We start from the raw sequence: 20,209 nt of genomic DNA, 5'->3' as shown, positions 1-20,209 counted from the left end.
TACACATCAATCAAGGGCTCATCAAACCCATTCTAGAATTGATTACCTGTTAGTGTCACGCAAGATTTTTACCGATATACAAGAAGTAGAAATTGGGCCTTGTTTGATTTCAGATCATGCCACAGTTTGGATGACTTGGAAATTAGGAGATAATAATTCCCAAAGAGGGGGAAATTGGTCATTTCCTAGTTACCTTTATAAAAGTGGGAAATTTAGAGAATATTTAATAGCTAAATGGGAGGAGTACAAACACTTCAATGAAGGATCAGTACTAGAGGCGCCCACGTATTGGGAGGCAGCAAAGGCAGTCATCCGAGGGGAAATTATCAGCTATGTTAGCAATTACAAAAAACAACGTGATAGAGAATTATTGAGATTAGAAAAAGAACTTTTACGCTTGACTACTCGATATGGGCAAAACCCGGCTTCAAAGATACATAAAGAAATAATTTCAGTCCAAACAGAGATAAATGCACTGCTGCATGAGAGGGCAATAAAGTCCCAAAGTTATTATCGTTTCCAACTTTATAAACATGGGAACAAAAGTGGTAAATTCATGGCTAAACTGATTGCACCACAATCAACAGCAAGATACATAGGTGCTATTAAAGGCAAAGACGGAAAACTAATAAACAAGGATGAAGAAATCAATAAAGTTTTTCAGGTTTACTACCAACAGCTCTATAGCGCAGGGGAGAATCAGGGTTTACAGAATGATCTTTACTTGCAAAATATTGACACCCCTTTGCTGAGACAGACAGAACTCCAACAATTGAACGAACCCATAAGTTGTGATGAAATTATATGGGCAATTGGCCAAAGCAAATTGGGAAAGGCACCCGGACCTGATGGCTTAAAATCTGAATTTTATAAATTGTTAGGTGAAAATATAGCCCCCATATTAAATGAGGTATTTAATGAATGGGTGATGAAGGGGAAATTACCGGAAAATCTTAACTTGGCTCAAATTATAGTGCTGCCAAAGCCTAAGCGCGATGCGCAATATGTATCCTCCTACAGACCTATTTCACTTCTGAATTGTGAAGTCAAATTATTTGCAAAAATATTAGCCAAGAGACTAGGGACGGTACTACCAAATTTGACACATGAAGCACAGGTGGGGTTTGTGCAGGGTCGATCTGTAACTAAGAATTTGCGAAGTATTCTATTATCTTTGGAACATCTTAAAGGGTCTGCAGAAAGTGCTTTATTGGTCAGTTTTGATGCTGAAAAGGCATTTGACCGTGTGGAATGGCCTTTTTTATTTTCAGTTTTAAGTAGATATGGGTTTTCGGGATGGTTTGTACAAGCCATTAAAGCACTATATACCGCCCCTAGAGCACGGATCATGGTAAATGGAATGGTATCGGCAAATTTTGAGATCATGAGAGGGACACGCCAAGGATGTCCACTCTCCCCGTTACTATTTGCATTATACTTAGACCCGTTGATACGAGACATAATTTCAATAAGATCCATTAGGGGAGTGGAGATTGGATCGATGACATTTAAAATTGCAGCATTTGCGGATGATTTGCTGGTAGCACTTACTGAACCAAAGGCATCACTTGCAGATCTTCTAGAAATAATTAAGGAATTTGGAGATCATTCAGGATTCAAATTAAATTTGGATAAGTCAGAAGCCCTGGCGATACCAGTTAATACCAAATCTCTTTGGGGAGCAGAATTCCCGCTGAGATGGGTAGAGGGTTCTTTTAGGTACCTGGGAATTTTGCTTGCTTCTCAGACAGGAGACATATACAGCCTAAATGTCAATAGATTGTTCAGTCAAACAGAACAACAGCTGGCAACCTGGAAGATGTTACCGGTGCCACTAATAGGTCGAATTTGTCTCATACGAATGGTAATATTACCCAGATGGCTATATGTATTACAAGTCCTGCCATTGAGATTGTTACAGAAAGATATCAAACGATTCTATCGAATGATAGGACAGTTCTGTTGGGCAAAGAGAAAGGCTAAACTGAAGTTGCAGTTGATGCTGGGGAACTGGCAGCAGAGTGGATTGGGATTGCCTAATCTACAATACTATAATCTGGCAAGCCTGTTGCGGTTAGTGAGAGATTGGATTTTTTCTGCAAATACACACACCCCGCTAGAATTAGAAAAGATATACTTTAGCCCTTACAATATGGTGACCTTGCTGCATCTCAATAATAAATCGGTGCCAAAGAAATTTAAGGGTAGTATAATACTGGCTCCTCTACAAGAGGCATGGAAATACTTGGGGACAAAACTGGGGGGACAGCCGAATATGACAGAATGGTTGACCATAAGGGGGAACCCGTTGTTTACGCCAGGATTGGAAAATCAGGTGTTTCGGAGGTGGGCAAGGAGAGGGCACACATGTCTAAAAACAATAATAGATTTAGAAGGGAAAATTAAACCTCTAAGTCAACTAATACCCACTGACGCTGCACACTGGGAGGACGTGTTTGGGTATGGTCAGATAAAACACTATATACAAACACTTAATGCAGAAGAGCTTAAGTTTCAATTGGGGGAGAAAATTAAACAGTTTTATGATGAAATATCAGAAGAAGCCCCCACAATTTCGCAGCTCCACAAACAATTGTGGACTTTGAGGTCAGATAGAGATTGGTCACAACTTCGCCGTAGGTGGGAAGCAGATACAAAAGTAGATTTATCTAATTGGGACATAGCAGCACACATACGGAACATCCCTAAACTGATTAATGGAGCAAACTATAGAGAATGTGCATTTAGAATAATACATAGAGCATACTTCACACAACGCCAGTTCTATAAAGTAGGAGGGATTGACACACCAATCTGTATGAAATGCACACTGGAGGAAAATTCGTTCTATCATGCATTTTGGGAATGCACAAAAATACAGCTTTTTTGGGAAAAGATACTGGCATTTATGAATTCAATCATTTCAAGTACTATAGTGGGCACTCCGGTGCAATTAATATTGGATTGCCCAAGAGCATTCAGTGGCCTTACGGCAGATGAAATATTGTTAAGTCGCAAATTATGTTTGGTAGCCAAAAAATGTATTTTGCAATGTTGGACTTCGGATAAACCCCCAGATTACTGGCAATGGCGAAATCAGGTGCATCTTTTAATGACATGGGAAGCAAGGAATGCAAAAGGCTCCTGTCGTGGGAAAAAATGCTTCCTTAAAGTTTGGGGGCCTATGTTGGATACCTTAACGCAGAGAGGTCGGAGTCTTGTACTCAATAAGCTTTGATAATATTATAGAATAATGGTACACTTACCTGAACTCATAAGCACAATTTAATTATTAATGAATAGCAGGGGGGAGAGGGTGGGGAGAGAAGAAGGAAGGGGAGAAGGAGGGGGGAATATAAAAGATGACTGTGATGTATATTTAACAAAACACCCCCTCCTTAAATGTACGTTTGGCTGTTAATGAGCATGTTTGGGAGGGTAGGCAAAGAGACCAGGGGAAGATGCATAAAACTATTGATGATGGAATTTATTGCTGTATACAAGTTAATATGCTGTATTACTTATAATGCTCAATAATAGAAGTATTGGCAATGTTAAAATGTTTATAATGTTGAATCATCAATAAAAACAGTTGAAATAAATTAACAGATCTTATATTTCACTTTAACATAAACATATAAATTCATGCAATATTATGCTGCTGATCGTGACAGTCAACATGAACTATCACATTTCCTTGTAAACTGTATCAATGTCCAAACCAGCTGATCCACAGATCTCACATCACAGAGCATGACATTTGTCCCAGATTCCTCTTAATTCATGGCACCGTTCGGCTGGCCTTTATAAACTGGGGTATCGTCAACGCTCAAACCGGAAACAGCTGCCAATATCAGTAGCACATCACCAAATACCCTCCGCTGTAATCAGGTGTAGGCAATGGGTGACACCTACACCTGATTAAATGGTCCAGCATTGGGGAACCGCTCTGAGTAGGAGTAATACATCTGTCCTGAAGGCGGTTTTGATGCTCTTCACAAAGTAGTAAATCCAAAACGAATGAGAAAATTTTTCTTCTCGTAATGTGTAATTAAACTCTGAAATTTGTTGCCAGAGAATGTGGTAAAGGTGGTTAGCTTAGCAGAGTTTTAAAAAGGTTTGGATGGCTTCCTAAAGGAAAAGTCCATAGACCACTGTTAAATTGGACTTGGGGAAAATCCACTAATTCTGGGGATAAGCAGCATAAAATGTTTTGTACTTTCTCGGGATTTTGCCAGGTTATTTCTGACCTGTATTGGCCACAGTTGGAAACAAGATGCTAGACTTCATGGACCTTTGGTCTTTCCCAGTATGGCAATACTTATGTACGTATGGACAATGCGTTGGTGGTTGCTTATGTCAACCAGCAGGGGTGGGGGTCACCAAGAGCACTCCTCTAGCAGAGGCATCCTTTCTCTGCCTCTGGGCGGAGAAACATCTTTCCCTCTTCTTGGTGGCACACACTGCGGGATCCTTGAATGTGCAAGCGGATTTCCTCAGTCGGACCATGCTGGACCCAGGGAAATGAGAACTCTCGCCTCTGCACAGAACATAGAAAGTTGGGGAGTCCCGGTGAACGATCTGATGGTCCGCAGGGCAAACGCGAAAGTACCCCACATCTTCAGCAGAGGAAGAGAGTTTGGGTCAGACAGGATCAATGTGCTGCTCCAGTCCTGGCCTTTGGCTCTCCTTCATGTGTTCCCACCAAGGCCCCTGGTGGGAAGAGTCATGGGATAGATTGAGAGTTATCTGGGTCAGGTGATTCTGATAGCCCTGGAATGGGGATCTCATTTGGTTTTACAGTCTGGCTCTTGACAGAGCATGTTTGAGTTAGAGATGTTACCCAGACAGAGTCGTTACTATGAAGCTGCAAGCATGGAAGCGCTCTGCCTCCACGGCTTATGCGTGAGTTTAGCAAACCACTGGGTCTTCGTGTTGTATGTCGGGCATCTCAGCAGCTTCAGCCTTAGTGATGTCCATCCTGGCCTTTTTGCAGGACAGGACTTGATAAATCTCTCTCTCTCTCTCAGCTCCTTGAGGGTTCAGGTGGCAATCTTGACCTGTTTTCGGGGCTGTCTTCAAAGCTCATTTGCTTGCTGTGCACCCAGATAATGTGCGTTTTCTTCGGGGAGTGAACCACCTACAGTCAATGCGTTTGCCCATTGTTCCGGCTTGGAATCTTAACCTTGCTTTGCGGGCGCTGCAAAGACCACCCCATTTGAGCCTTTGTGTAGTTTGTCCTTAAAAGATCTCACGTTGAAGACTGTTTTTATTTGTGGCCATCTCCTAAGTTTCAGAGCTGTAGGCCTTGTCCTGTAGGGATCCCTTTCTCCACTTCATAGAAGTGGGGGGTCTGCATTAGGACAGTTCCGTCTTTGCCCAAGACTGTCGCATTTTCACTTGAATCAGTCGCTTATTCTGCCGTTGTTTTGCTGGGCTGATTATCTGCTCGAATTTCGGGGTTTGCAGTGTCTTGACATGCAATGCATTCTTCGTTAGTTGGAGGCCACCAATGACTTCCATTGATCAGATCACCTTCTCGTCCTTTTTGCCAGTTACAAGATGTGCATATGGCCTTGAAAGCCATGGTGGTCTGTTGGCTTCAGGGAGCAATTTTCGAAACACATCGCCATGGGGAGCCCCCCCCCCCCCATTGCAGATACAGGCCCATTCCACTACAGCACATGCAACTTCTTCCACAGAGTCTGATCTCTTTGGAGGACGTTTGAAGGGCAGCCACATGGGCGTCGTGCATACCTTTACCTTTTCTAAACGTTACAGACTGGATGTGGTGGCGCATCAGGGCGTGGCTTTCTGGGCATTGGTACTGGCTGCTGGGGTGGCATTATCTTGCACTATTTGAGGACTGCTTTAGTACATCCCACAAGTATCTGGATTGATCTGTGGGATGCTATGGAAGGTCAAACTAGTCCTTACCCGATAATTTTCTTTCCATTAGTCCCAACAGATCAATCCAAAGACCTGACCTTGCTGATTGTCTGCTCTGTGTTTTTCTTCGAGTTTGTTCAGTTCCTTTGCTCAGGATCAGGTTCCTTCGTTTTTTTGTTTGTTTTTGTAAGAACAAACCAAAGAGCCACTACTCGTGCACTTACAGAACTCGACACTATAGGCGTTTTTCTCCTGCAGAAGCGGTTCATCGGCCTATTTTGGCCTTCTTGAGGCAGGAGAGGTCTCTTCAGTTGGATTACTTATTTTTTCTACTGCTTTGGTACTGACCAATACTGAGGTTAAGTGGAATGCACACAACCATATACCAAACCTCTAATGTTCACTATCTCCACCTGCTGGCAGAGGGGCATAACCCACAAGTCTCTGGATTGATCTTCTGGGACTAATGGAAAGAAAATTATCGGGTAAGAATTAATTTTGCCTTCTTTACCTTATCCCCAAAAAGGTTACAACCCTGGCACAGGACGTCTGCCAGCTTTTCCTGAACTGCAGGTTCTATATCCAAAGCATGCAGCCAGGCAAGTCTGCACATCCCAATACCCATTGTGGAGGCCCTGGTCACATCAAAAGCACTACAAGTTGCCTAAGTCATATGCTTTCTACAATACTGTTGCTTACCTACTAGCTGACAGAGCTTTGCAGCCTTCTCTGGGAACAGAGCCTCTGCAAACTCTGCCATACTGCGTACTAAGTTTATTTATTTATTTATTACATTTGTATCCCACATTTTCCCACCTATTTGCGGGCTCAGTGTGGCTTACAATACATTGTGAATGATGGAAGTACAGTTTGTTACATTGCGATTTTGGGTTACATTATGAAGAGTTATGGGAGACAAATTCAGTAAATTCATCTTTGGGGCATAGAAACTATGAGATGTGACATTGGGGGAATGATAGGGTGAACATATAATAGCAAGAGAGCGTAAGGTATAGCAATTTATCTGTAGGTAGATTGTGATTGTGGGGAGAAGGGGGGAAGAGAAATCGGAAGAGAGTGTATTGATGCATTTCTATTAGTGTGCATGGAATTCATGTGTTTTGATACTTGCAGTAAGTTTTTTCAAAGAGATAGGTCTTCAGTCGTTTGCGGAAGTCGGTTAATTCGTAAATCGTTCTCAGGTTGCGTGGTAGTGTATTCCAAAGTTGCGTACTCATGTAGGAGAAGGTAGATGCATGTAGTACTTTGTACTTTATGCCTTTGCACTTAGGGAAGTGGAAGTTGAGAAAAGTTTGAGATGATCTTTTGGCATTTCTAGGTGGCAGGTCTATTAAGTCAGACATGTATGCAGGGGCTTCACCGTGAATGATTTTGTGAACTAGCGTGCATACTTTAAAGGTGATTCGTTCCTTGAGTGGGAGTCAGTGTAGTTTCTCACATAGGGGTGTTGCACTTTCGTATTTTGGTTTTCCGAAGATGAGTCTGGCTGCTGTATTCTGGGCTGTTTGAAGTTTTCTCAGTATTTGTTCTTTGCAGCCTGCGTATAGTGAGTTGCAGTAATCCAGATGACTGAGTACAAGTGATTGCACTAGGTTGCGGAAGACAGATCTTGGAAAGAATGGTTTTATTCTTTTCAGTTTCCACATGGAGTAGAACATCTTTTTTGTTGTGTTGTTCGCTTGAGTCTCAAGTGTTAGGTGGTGGTCAATTGTGACTCCAAGGATTTTTAAATTTTCTGATATTGGCAGGTTTAGTTTGGGTGTGTTAATAGCGGTAAATTTGGTCGTGTTGTATTGGGAGGTTAGTATGAGGCATTGAGTTTTTTCTCGTTCAGTTACAGTCGGAATGCATCTGCCCAGGTATTCATGATGTGTAGACTTTGGTTGATTTTGTTGGAGATTTCATTAATGTCTTGTTTAAAAGGAGTATATATTGTTACATCATCGGCATATATGTAAGGGTTAAGGTTATGATTTGATAGAAATTTTGCCAGTGGAGTCATCAGTAGGTTGAAAATTGTTGGTGAGAGGGGGGGATCCTTGCGGTACTCTGCACTCCGCAAATGCATGTTAGAGTTGGTAAGGATATGGGAGTAGAGTTGGTAAGGATATGGGAGTAACAACATAGCATTCTGAAACAGGGCCACCGGGGGTGGGGGAGGGGCAAGATTCTCCCAGGCCTGGCCTCCAAGGGGGGCCAGGCGCTATCTGTGGTAAGCAGGCAGGCACACAGGCAGAAGGTGTTGAATTGCAGTTTGACCATCACTTACTACGTCTGCTCTCTTTCAGTCTGTTTCTCCTGCTCCTGTGTGCCGGGACCCAGGTTACTGCGTAAATGCATTAACTCTGCTCTGCTGCCACAGGTCCTTCTTCCTGCTTCGTCCTGCCTACTCCTGTGTGAAATACTTCCTGTTTCCAAATAGGAGGGAGTGGAGGTGGTAGAAAGAAGGACTTGGGGCAGCAGAGCTACATTAACATAACCTGGGTCTTGGCACACTGAAGGCGAGGAAACCAAGAGAGAGAAAAGATGCAGTATGTGTCAGACTGCAGTTTGATTTTGATTTGTGAATTGTAGGCATGGGGGGGGGGGGTGGGGGCTGCCCCGGCTTCTTCTCTTGGTGGCCCTGTTCTGAAATACATTCCTTCCAAAGATTCTAAAGTCCTAGCCTCTCTACTCAGGTGCACCTATACGCACGTCTTGGAGTCTCTGGCAGATTCAACCACCATGGAACAGTGTGGAAGCTGGAGCTTCTTTAATCTGGGAGCATTCTGGACTCTCTCTCTCTCTCTCTCTCTTTTTGTGAACAGGCTGTTCTGCTTTATCTGTTCAGACTGAAGGATTCTGTGCATGAGCACTGTCACAGTTTCCGTTGGGAGGGGGCGTCAAAATCAAGATGTCCAATAACACAGCTTTGTGCTCATCCTTGGCTTTGGGCTCATATTCCCCGCAGCAGTCCAAATCAGGCTCTAGAAAAAAAAGTGTTGTCCAGAGGGGAATGTACTTGCCTCTGTCTATTGGACTACTGCCTAGGCCCTGGGCGGGAGTGCTGAGGGGCAGAAGTTTCCTGAGATCTGAGGAAACTTCCTCCTCCAGTTACTGGAGGACACAATGTCCGATGCCCTTCGATGCACCAGTGTTCACACAGTCAGTAGGTATTGTATGGGCCTCCACAAGGGGTTGGGAATGTATTGGGTCCAACATTGAGGTAATCAATGCCTCAGCATCGCAAAGCACTCCATTTCCTCCTAGAGCATTGCCCAGACCTGCCCTTCAAGGTCAACCAATGGTAACAGCTGTGGGCCAGCTGATGTTGTCACTTTTGCAGCAGGTACTGGGGCCAAATTGATGGCCTAGTCCAGGCTCGATGGAGGTTGACACATCCGAGTCATCTGAGGGTGAGCAACTCTTGAGAGAGTATCAATGTTGATGCCCCAGTGTTCTCAATGCCATGTTTCAATGGGGACTGATGTTGAGGAGGATTCTTGGCCTCCAACATCTGTTTCGACAAGCACAATGTTGAATTTTTACATGTCCTCACTATTGATGCTCAATGTCGAGGTTGAGACCTCCTCAATGCTGATGTATCCCCAATGTCTGATACAGTTCCATGAGCCATTGGTACTGATGCTGAAGTCAGTACACCAGACTTTTCTGAACCAAAAATGTTTTTGAGCCGCTGCCCATAACTCTTAAAGCTTCTACTTCACATCTGTGAACACAGTTTACAAGGAGGCTTATGCTTGGGCCACAGACATGCCAAGCACTAATTATGAGTTATCTGTTAAAGACATGGTCTTACCACACTGGGAGCACTTTTTAAAATCACTGGGAATTTTCTGAGACTAAAGTGGCAAAAACCCTAAGAAAACTAAGGAGAAGGGAGAACCTAGTCTCACGCAAAAACTTACCTGTAAACAAACAAATTAAGGGACAAAAACTCGGCAATTCACCAAACTAAGAAGACAAGAACTGAGGGGAGAATGGGCAAAAGGTGTCCTCTGCTCTGTAGAAAAAAAAATAGATTGCCCTAGTAATGCATGACAACAGCAGGTGAGAAAGCACACATGTACAGCGGACACTTCTAAAAGGCTTTGAAAAAAAGAATGCTGGGGAGCATCTCCGCACTGGGGTCTGGTGATAGAAACATGTCGGCAGATAAGGGCCAAGTGGCCCATCCAGTCTGCCCATCTTCATTAACCACTAAACTCTTCCTTTCCTAAGGGATCCCACATGCCTGTCCCATGCTTCCTTAAATTCTGATACAGTCCTCGTCTCCATGACCTCCACTGGGAGGCCATTCCACGCATCCACTACCCTTTCCATGAAAGAGTATTTTCTTAGATTCCTCCTAAGCCTATTTCCTCTTAACTTCATCAATATCACTCACATGTGAGACGATGCATCTTGCTCATCTCTGAGAATAAAATACAATTTAAGCAAAGAGTATAATTTAAGATTTTTAAAAATTTTGTAGATGTGGAGTTAAGAAAATAAGTCTCCCCATGGATGGGCAATTCAGTCACATGTTATGCTGACATCAGCTAGAGGTCCTGGACTCTCTATTTTTCTATTTAAGTTGTCTGTCTTCACTTACAGAGATAAAGGCTGCTCAACTTCTGTGGTAATAAGTTTATAACAGGGAGGGGGTAGGGTGGGATTAAGAATTACAGACATTATTTTGTTGTTACTGAGACTATTAAATAGTTCTTTAGTTAGATGCAACAACAAATGAACACCAGATATGTAATTTTACATATTTGAGAATTCTCACATTGCATTTTGGAAATACGTTGGTTTTTATGGTATGCTTAATATCCTTTAATTAAAAAAAATTAAAAAAAACACCTTATTTAAACCTCTAAATTCTTATTCCCTATCTTCCAACATAATTGGTTTTAATTCAAGCTGCATGCCGATTTTTTCTAGGGCTGGCACCAACTAATATGAAAGTTAACACTAGCACAAAGAGCGTTTATACTTTTACAAAAATAAGCTCTGTCTGTACACTAACTCTTAGCACTGAACCTCACTGTACCTGCATTGATACTTAGTAGGAAAAAGGCAATATACAGGAGGAAAACATTCAGATAAAAGTACCTACCAAAAGCTGAAGTGCTGAAGTTATACCAATGACTTGGCTTACTGTTTCAAAGGTGCTTTCCACAAATGAAAATCACGTGTAAGACATTAAAAAATGAAGAGTGCCTGTGACCCATCAGCACTCAGTGGGATATATGAAGGTTTAAGTGGGAAAAGTGAGGAGGAACACACGGACAGTGTAAGAAATGAAAGTATGGTCACATGAAGGCAACCAACTGCAGCTGGAGAATTAAGAAAAATATGGAAAAACTGCTGTTTCAGGAAGATTTCCTCTCTCCATCACAGAATCACATTTGTGTCAAATTCAAATAAGTTTGAATTCTTTTCATTTCCTTCTCTGCTGTCACTTACCATTTTATTGTGCTTCGAAGGTTAGGTTGGCTAACTGTGCTATCATCAAGAAATATGGTTGAACACGAGCTGTATTTCTTAGTAAGCTGCCCTGGAGACACCTGAAAGATAAGATATAGGCTCTGTATAAAAACATTTTCTTCACTTTCTTTGTGCTACTGCATCACACTCAAAATTACTAGAAATTCTGATTTAAATGAATTACTAGCGATTCCACTCAATGCATGATAAACTCTATGCAAGACGTACTCTGCTCACACTGATGCAATTACATACTTTGATGTCAAAGTAGCACATACAATTTTTTCTTGAGAAATGTTCCAATATTTATTTTATCAAAATGATTTAACTACCTTGGCAGAATTATCTAAACTTGCAGATGTCAGTTTTGACAAGAAGCTCATGCCAAAGGGTGCATTTCATCCCAAGCATATAAGGAATTCAAGAGACCAAGAAGTTCCACATAGCCTGTGGGAGTGGAGGATATGGGACAGGGGCCTCTTTGGGAATCGGTGGACGGTCTTTACTTTTGGACGTTGATATCGACCTCCTCCCCTGCTTCTCTAATACAATCCTTATACTTTCTGACCCACTGGGCAATCTGGACCCCCTTAAGCTGCACTGTATTGACAATCAGGCCACCAATATGTGCTGGCTCTGCCATGTGACATTACTTCAACGGAAAACAGCATAGTCAAATGTATCAAAGTCCAATCATTCTGGATAGAAGTTTAGGATCTCTTGGATAATTTTCTAAGTATTAACAATTAACCGAAGAATGCACTGGAGACTTAGTAGTTTTGGCAGCCTTGAATAAAGATAACCAGTTCTCATTTCTATAGCTATCCAATATGTGCTTTGGCACTGGAAAGATTCAATGGAGTTAAATGTACATTCCTGGTGGGATTCTGTCAAACGTACAGACGTGAAACAGGCGAGGTGGAAAAACAGAAATAAATAATAATTTGATTTCTCAAGTTATAAATCATCAGTACAGGTATATGATGCCAAAAGCATAATACAGTAGATGGGTACTTCTGAATTGGAGTGAACCATCTGTTTGTCTATGCATCTGTATACCTAAGGTCATAAGAATGGATACATCAGTGTATTTTCTGATTTGGGGTTTTACATTATGCCGTATTCTACGTGTGTAGGTATATACTTTAAAAACTAATAAAGTTTAAGACTAAAAAAAGACAAAATATGACAACTACATTTCAAAAAGAAAAAGAACATCTCCCTCCCCTGCTTTGCATACTTAACCATTTAACAGTTATATGCATAGTAACATAGCAAATGACAGCAGATAAAGACCTGTAAGGTCCATCCAGTCTGCCCTACAAGATAAACTCATTTTACATAGTATGCGATACTTTATATGTATACCCAAGTATGATTTGTTCTTGCCATTCTCAAGGCACAGACTGTAGAGGTCTGCTGTGATTTCCCCACTGTATTAAGTGTTGTCCATAAGTTTGGCACTGGAGGAATGCATTTCATACCCTGATGCTGTTGGAAGCTGTTTGCGGTATCTCAAAAAAAAGGAAATTAGGGCTCTTCAGCTTGAAAAAGAGAAGGCTGAGGGGAGATATGACGGAGATCTACAAAATCCTAAGTGAATTTTTTACTTTTTCAAAGAGTACAAAGACTAGGGGATACTCAATAAAGCAATGACATAGTTAGTCAGTTACTGTGACCCTTATGATCCAAAATTGGACTCCTTTAACAACTGTCTAGTTGCCATTGCCAGATGGTTGGAGAGAAATAATTTGTGCTTGAATACTGACAAATCTATGGCTTCTTGGCGAACAGGGCATTTATTTAAGCTGTTGATGTTGCCTAATTTTTGGAAGGGCGGGTGGCCTTATGTGATTCCTTTTGTTATTTGGGTGTGGCTCTGGACATGCTATTAAAATTTGAGCAATAAGCTTCAAAAGTGGTATGCTCAGGATTTTAAGTTTTGCGGAGGTTGCGTCTGGTAAGGCCATATTTTGATAATGAGATTTTGCATTTACTTCTTCATTCCTTGGTTTTTGCTAAACTGGAAACACAGTTTATCTGAGGACTGCCCAATATCTGGTAGCATTAGGTTTTGGGTTGGGTTGGATGGTAACATAGTAGGTGACGGCAGAAAAAGATCTGTACGGTCCATCCAGTCTGCCCAACAAGATAAACTCATATGCGCTACTTTATATGTATACCTGACTTTGATTTGTATCTACCATTTTCAGGGCACAGACCGTAGAAGTGTGCCCAGTACTAGCCCCGCCTCGCACCCCAAACACTGGTGCTGCCACCCAATCTCTGCTAAGCTTCTGAGGATCCATTCCTTCTGAACAGGATTCCTTTATGTTTATCCCACACATTTTTGAAATTCATTACCGTTTTCATCTCCTCCACCCCCGTGGGAGGGCATTCCAAGTATCCACCACTTTCTCCGTGAAAAAATACTTCCCTGACATTTTTCTTGAGTCTGCCCCCCTTCAATCTCATTTCATGTCCTCTAGTTCTACCACCTTCCCGTCTCCGGAACAGGTTCGTTTGTGGATTAATACCTTTCAAATATTTGAACGTCTGTATCATATCACCCCTGTTCCTCCTTTCCTCCAGGGTATACATGTTCAGGTCCGCAAGTCTCTCCTCATACGTCTTGTAACGCAAATCCCATACCATCCTCGTAGCTTTTCTTTGTACCGCTTCAATTCTTTTTACATCCTTAGCAAGATATGGCCTCCAAAACTGAACACAATACTCCAGGTGGGGCCTCACCAACGACTTGTACAGGGGCATCAACACCTCTCTCTATACAGCCTAGTAACCTTCTAGCTACGGCCACCGCCTTGTCACACTGTTTCATCGCCTTCAGATCCTCAGATACTATCACCCCAAGATCCCTCTCCCCATCCGTACCTAGCAGACTCTCACCGCCTAACACATACACCTCTCTTGGATTTCTACTCCCTAAGTGCATCACTTTGCATTTCTTCGCATTGAATTTTAATTGCCAAACCTTAGACCATTCTTCTAGCTTTTTCAGATCCTTTTTCATGTTTTCCACTCCCTCCGCGGTGTCCACTGTGTTACAAATCTTAGTATCATCCGCAAATAGGCAAACTTTACATTCTAACCCTTTGGCAATGTCACTCACAAATATATTAAACAGAATCAGCCCCAGCACCGATCCCTGAGGCACTCCACTACTCACCTTTCCCGCCTCCGAGCGAACTCCATTCACCACCACCCTCTGGCGCCTGTCCGTCAACCAGTTCCTAATCCAGTTCACCACTTTGGGTCCTATCTTCAGCCCATCCAGTTTAAGAGCCTCCTGTGGGGAACCGTGTCAAAAGCCTTGCTGAAATCTAAGTAGATTACATCTATAGCACATCCACGGTTCAATTCTCCGGTCACCCAATCAAAGAATTCAATGAGATTCGTTTGGCACGATTTCCCTTTGGTAAAACCATGTTGTCTCTGATCTTGCAACTCATTTTCTTCCAGGAAATTCACTATCCTTTCCTTCAGCATCGCTTCCATTACTTTTCCAATAATCGAAGTGAGGCTTACCGGCCTGTAGTTTCCAGCTTCTTCCCTATCACCACTTTTGTGAAGAGGGACCACCTCCGCCGTTCTCCAGTCCCTCGGAACCTCTCCCATTTCTAAGGATTTATTAAACAAATCTTTAAGAGGACCCGCCAGAACCTCTCTGAGCTCCCTCAATATCCTGGGGTGGATCCCATCCGGTCCCATGGCTTTGTCCACCTTTAGTTTTTCTAGTTGTTGATACACACTCTCTTCCGTGACCGGTGCTATATCCACTCCATTCTCAAATGAACTTTTGCCAGTCCATCGTGGTCCTTCTCCCGGATTTTCTTCAGTAAAAACAGCACAAAAAGTATCTATTTAGCAAATTTGCCTTTTCTTCATCATTATCTACATAGCGGTTTGCAGTATCTTTTAGTCTCACAATTCCCTTTTTAGTCATTCTCCTTTCACTAATATACCTGAAGAAATTTTTGTCACCCCTCCTTACCTTTCTAGCCATTTGTTCTTCCACTTGCGCCAGACGTACCTCTCTCTTGGCTTCTTTCAGTTTTCTCCCGTGTTCCTCGTCTTGAGTTTTTTTGTATTTCTGGAATGCAAACTCTTTAGCCTTTATTTTCTCAGCCACTTGCTTGGAGAACCATAGCGGTTTACTTTTTCTCTTGCTTTTATTTACTTTCCTTACATAAAGGTTTGTGGCCCTATTTATAGCTTCTTTCAGCCTGGACCACTGTCCTTCCACTTCTCGTACGTCCTCCCAGCCCATCAGCTCCTTCCTTAGGTATTCCCCCATTTTACTAAAGTCAGCACGCTTGAAATCCAGGACTTTGAGTTTTCAGTGGCAACCCTCCTCTTCAGCCGTCATATCAAACCAAACTGTTTGATGGTCACTGCTGCCCAGGTGGGCACCCACTCGGACATTTGACACGCTATCCGCATTTGTGAGCACCAGATCCAGCGTCGCTCCCTCCCTCGTGGGTTCCATGACCATTTGTCTGAGCAGAGCACTTTGGAAAGCATCCACAATCTCTCTACTTCTTTCAGATTCTGCAGACGGAACCTTCCAATCTACATCCGGCAGATTGAAATCTCTCAGCAACAGCACCTCTCTCTTCTTTCCCAACTTTTGAATATCTGCGATCAGGTCTTTATCTAATTCTTCCAATTGTGTTGGAGGTCTGTAGACAACACCCACGTGGACAGAGGTTCTATCATCTCTTTTTAAGGTGATCCATATCGCTTCTTCCTTACCCCAGGTCCCTGTCATTTCGGTTGCTGTGATATCATTTCTCACATATAGAGCTACTCCTCCACCTTTACGACCCTCTCTATCCTTCCTAAAAAGTGGTCTTGAAAAAGACCTTTCGTGGTAAGCTTGTCCGTAGCACTCCTAGTGACCCGCTACGGACAAGCTTACCACGAAAGGTCTTTTTCAAGACCACTTTTTGTAATATAGCCAATCACTTTACGTTTGGTTCATCACACGGACCAAATCGTGTTTCAGGCATTTCAGATTCATATACGCTACGTCATAGCGGTAGACTCCTGATGCAGGCCTGTAGGCCGAAACACAACAGTTGTGTCGAGTCTTTTCTTCAATAAAGAAGTTTTTATGATATTGTCTCCAGGATTTGTATTTCCATGGTCAAACATCCCACTTTTTACCCATTATCTGTGTTTTCCCATGGGGCGTTCGAGTTCTCCGCTTGATTGCGGATTTTTTTAAACATAGCCACCTGACATATTTAGTCTAATCATAATAGCAAAGCTTGCAACACTACCCTACTTGGGGGGGGGGGAAGGCCTGTACAAAAGTCTCCAATGCTTTTTTAAATTGCTGTGATGTCATATTGAGCCATAAATACCTGGGTAACTGTCATAGTAATGCTTGAATGTTTTCACTTATATACACTGTCAGCTAGCACATTTGCTTATTTCCGATCTGAGGAAGAAGGGCAACCTTCGAAAGCTAATCAAGAAATGTATTAAGTTATGTCCAATAAAAAAGGTATCATCTTATTTTCTTTTCCATGTTTTATTTTGTTTGATTTCTATTGATAACCATATGATTAAACCAACAATGAAAGTGATATCATATACTTGATTATGGTATTTCTCTGGCATTTCTGGGACATAGACCATAGTCCACATGACCCTGTCCTTTTGTTCCAACTGCTGGAGTTGCCGTTGAAGCCCACGTTAGCCTATTAGTCTTCTCATTTGCGGGACACAGGACATAAAAGTTTTCCAGCACTATCCTCATGGTCCAGCCACTGAAATTGCTGTCTACGCCCTTTCCAGCCCTTCCTAAACCAGATTGCCATATACGAGACACAGACCATATAAGTCTACCTAGTATCGGGCCCTAGTTCATCACAGCCAGAGGCATCATCTAAGCTTCACTTGACACATTCACACACAAGGACAATGACCCAACTGCATAGGGAGTGGTGGTCTTACTTTTGGTGTGACACAGAGGGGGAACTATCTGGAGGGTCCTGAGTCCTGGCTTTCTAATGTCCAAAGCACAACTCGCATCCAAGCCCTGGGAGTGGTAGTCTTACTGTTGGTGCAATGTACAGAAGGAGCTATCTGGATGGTCCCAAGGCCTGACTTGCTGACGTCTGGGGCTCGAGTTGTCAGAGTTCGGGATAGGGCCGCAGGGTGCAGCAGGGCTCGGAGTTGCGGCTCAGAGAGTGAGAAGATGTGCTAGCTGGAGTGGTACTAATGAACTCACCAGGTAGAAAGTGAGCGGGGAGAATCCTGCCATGCATTAGCCTGGTCCTGTTTGCACACAGTGGGCACTGGCAAGCCATCTGGAGCATAGACAGGCACAGTGTCAGTTACCTTAGCAAACACAGTCCAGGGCAAGGACAAACTACCTGAAAGGCAACCCTTTTGCACCAGTTCCCCATCATGAATAGGAAAAAGGAAGTCAGCTGCAGTGCCAACACATCAGCTCATACATGTGCCACAGCATGCTCCTCTGGCAGATGTGTGTGACCAAGGCCCACACCAAGCCATGGGAATTGCCTCCTTCAGCACACCTGGGATTCCCTAGTCACCTGAAGACTGGTCTTTCCAGCAGTCCCCGACACTGCTCTGGCTCATAGTTTTCTACGATTCCCCCCCCCCCCCCCCCCCACACACTTTTAGGTAGATTTATTCTTACATAGCCTCAGGAGAAAGAATTTAAAAAGTAGTATTTGATGTTCCAAAGGGAGGAGGTGCAAGTTTCTGTCAGGGATGCTAGCCTTCACCATGTTCCTCAGAGCCAAGCCTTGGGAAATAGGAAACCAGTGCTGTCTAATTCACAGTTTGAATTGATTCATCAATTTGTTTTTGGCAAATCGATTCAGACAAAGATCGGGAATCCCAATTTGGGATTTCCCTCCCTCTCTCCCACTGTCATCCAAGCCCCTGCTGCTGCTTCCCTCCCTCCAACTCGTTGTCAGCCAAGCCACCGCTGCTACTTCCCTCAGCAGCAGCGGCAAGAAGATAAAGTAACTTACTTAGGACTGGTCTCTCTATTGGTGCAGGCTGCCAGCTCCCGGAACAGGAAGTGACAACAGGCGGACGGGACCGGCAGCCACACCAAGTCAATGGAGAATCCCTGTAGTCAGTTTCCTCTCCCCCACACAGCCACCAACCCTGTACCCTCAAAACAGAGCAAATAAACCTATGAACTGCTGCATCCATGTTGTTCTTTGTTGGTAGCATTTTTATTTAATCTCACTTATATTTTCAAACATGGCAGCTTGTGCCGCATACGGATGTACATAGAGGAGGTAAAACAATGGAATAACTTTTCATAGGTAGAGTAGTAATTGTTATTAATATTAATCAGTGTATCATTTGGAGGGGCTGGTTACAGGGACATCCTAGTACATATTAAATTCGTGAAGAGATTTTTTTTTCTATTTCTTTCTTTATCAAGTCTGGTTGTAAAAAGCAATTTTTTTGCCGGGGGGGGGGGGGGGGGGGGGGGTTAATCTTTGTCTCCTGGCTGTGTGTTTATGTATAGATTAGTCTCAGAAATAATGGAAATGGGACGTGACATACTGCCTTTCTGAGGTTTTTGCAACTACATTCAAAGCGGTTTACATATATTCAGGAACTTATTTTGTACCAGGGGCAATGGAGGGTTAAGTAACTTGCCCGGAGTCACAATGAGCTGGTGGGAATCGAACTAAGTTCCACAGGATCAAAGTCCACTGTACTAACTATTAGGCTACTCCTATAATTATGTAAGTGTATTTATATGAATATATGTGGCTTATAAGCTTGTATACAAAGCCAAATCTGCAGATATAACATTTTGCATTAAGAATTAAAAATTAATGAGACAGGTGATGTGTAACAAAGAAACCAAAGCGGTCAGTACGAACAGAGATGGTAAACCAAAATATCTATCGAGGCTGTACTGCATGGCGCCTATATTAAGAAAATGGATTTTGAAAGGAGCACTTTACCTGAAGCGGAACAAATAGCGATGGAAATATGCAAGGAGCCAGCAGTGTCCCTGATCTTAAAAGGCACAAAAAACATGACCCGCAAAGCACTATTTATGAAAACGGATTCTATGACATAAAAAGTAAAATATACAACTCATCAATATATATAAAAAGTGTATGGTATATGAGTATGTAAAAAGAACATCAACTGGTAAGCCCTAAGTTTGATACAAAAATGGAACTGCTCTTAGAAAATACTGATCTATGTTAAACACCCTTATAAAAATAACGCTCACAAAACAAAATAGCAACATGGTATGATCAAATCCACTGAAAGGTAATCTGAAATAATAAGCTTTATAGACACAATGGCGTCTATATAAAAGTTACTGTCAAAAAACAAAACAAAAAATATAATGAATGAAAAAATACATGAAGATATAAAAATATATAACCTGGAGGCGTGCTGTAAAGAAAAAAAGGAGTGTGTCACCCCAAACCATGATAGGTGTAAAGTATAAAGTGCACATGATTCTACTATAGCTGCTCTACCACCTGTTCAACCTTCTCTCCAAAATATTGTCCGCACGGCAAGGCGAGTCCGCAATCCGCTGCTGGATTCTATTCTCCAGGTCGGAGGCACGCAGCCATGAGAGTCTGCGCATCACCACACCTTGAGCAGCGGCCCTGGACGCAACATCAAAGGTATCATATACCCCTCTGGCCAGGAATTTTCTGCACGCCTTCAGCTGCCTGACCACCTCCTGAAATGGCTTGGCTTGCTCAGGAGGAGGCTTGTCCACCAAGCCCGCCAACTGCCGCACATTGTTCCGCATGTGTATGCTCGTGTA

The 20,209-nt window shown here is 42.7% G+C and overlaps 1 protein-coding gene across 1 annotated transcript in view; it reads right to left on the bottom strand.

Annotated features, from left to right (window-relative positions):
* Positions 1 to 20,209, bottom strand: part of CCNYL1 (cyclin Y like 1) — a 271,003-nt gene that overhangs the window by 167,291 nt on the left and 83,503 nt on the right. The window contains exon 4 of the mRNA XM_030209142.1: positions 11,362 to 11,462. Within this exon, the coding sequence (XP_030065002.1) occupies positions 11,362 to 11,462 (101 nt within the window). The remainder of the gene's footprint in view (positions 1 to 11,361; positions 11,463 to 20,209) is intronic.

The sequence above is a fragment of the Microcaecilia unicolor genome, chromosome 7 (assembly GCF_901765095.1).
Source record: "Microcaecilia unicolor chromosome 7, aMicUni1.1, whole genome shotgun sequence".
In the NCBI taxonomy this organism is placed as follows: domain Eukaryota; kingdom Metazoa; phylum Chordata; class Amphibia; order Gymnophiona; family Siphonopidae; genus Microcaecilia; species Microcaecilia unicolor.
This window is presented reverse-complemented; position numbering and strand designations above follow the sequence as displayed.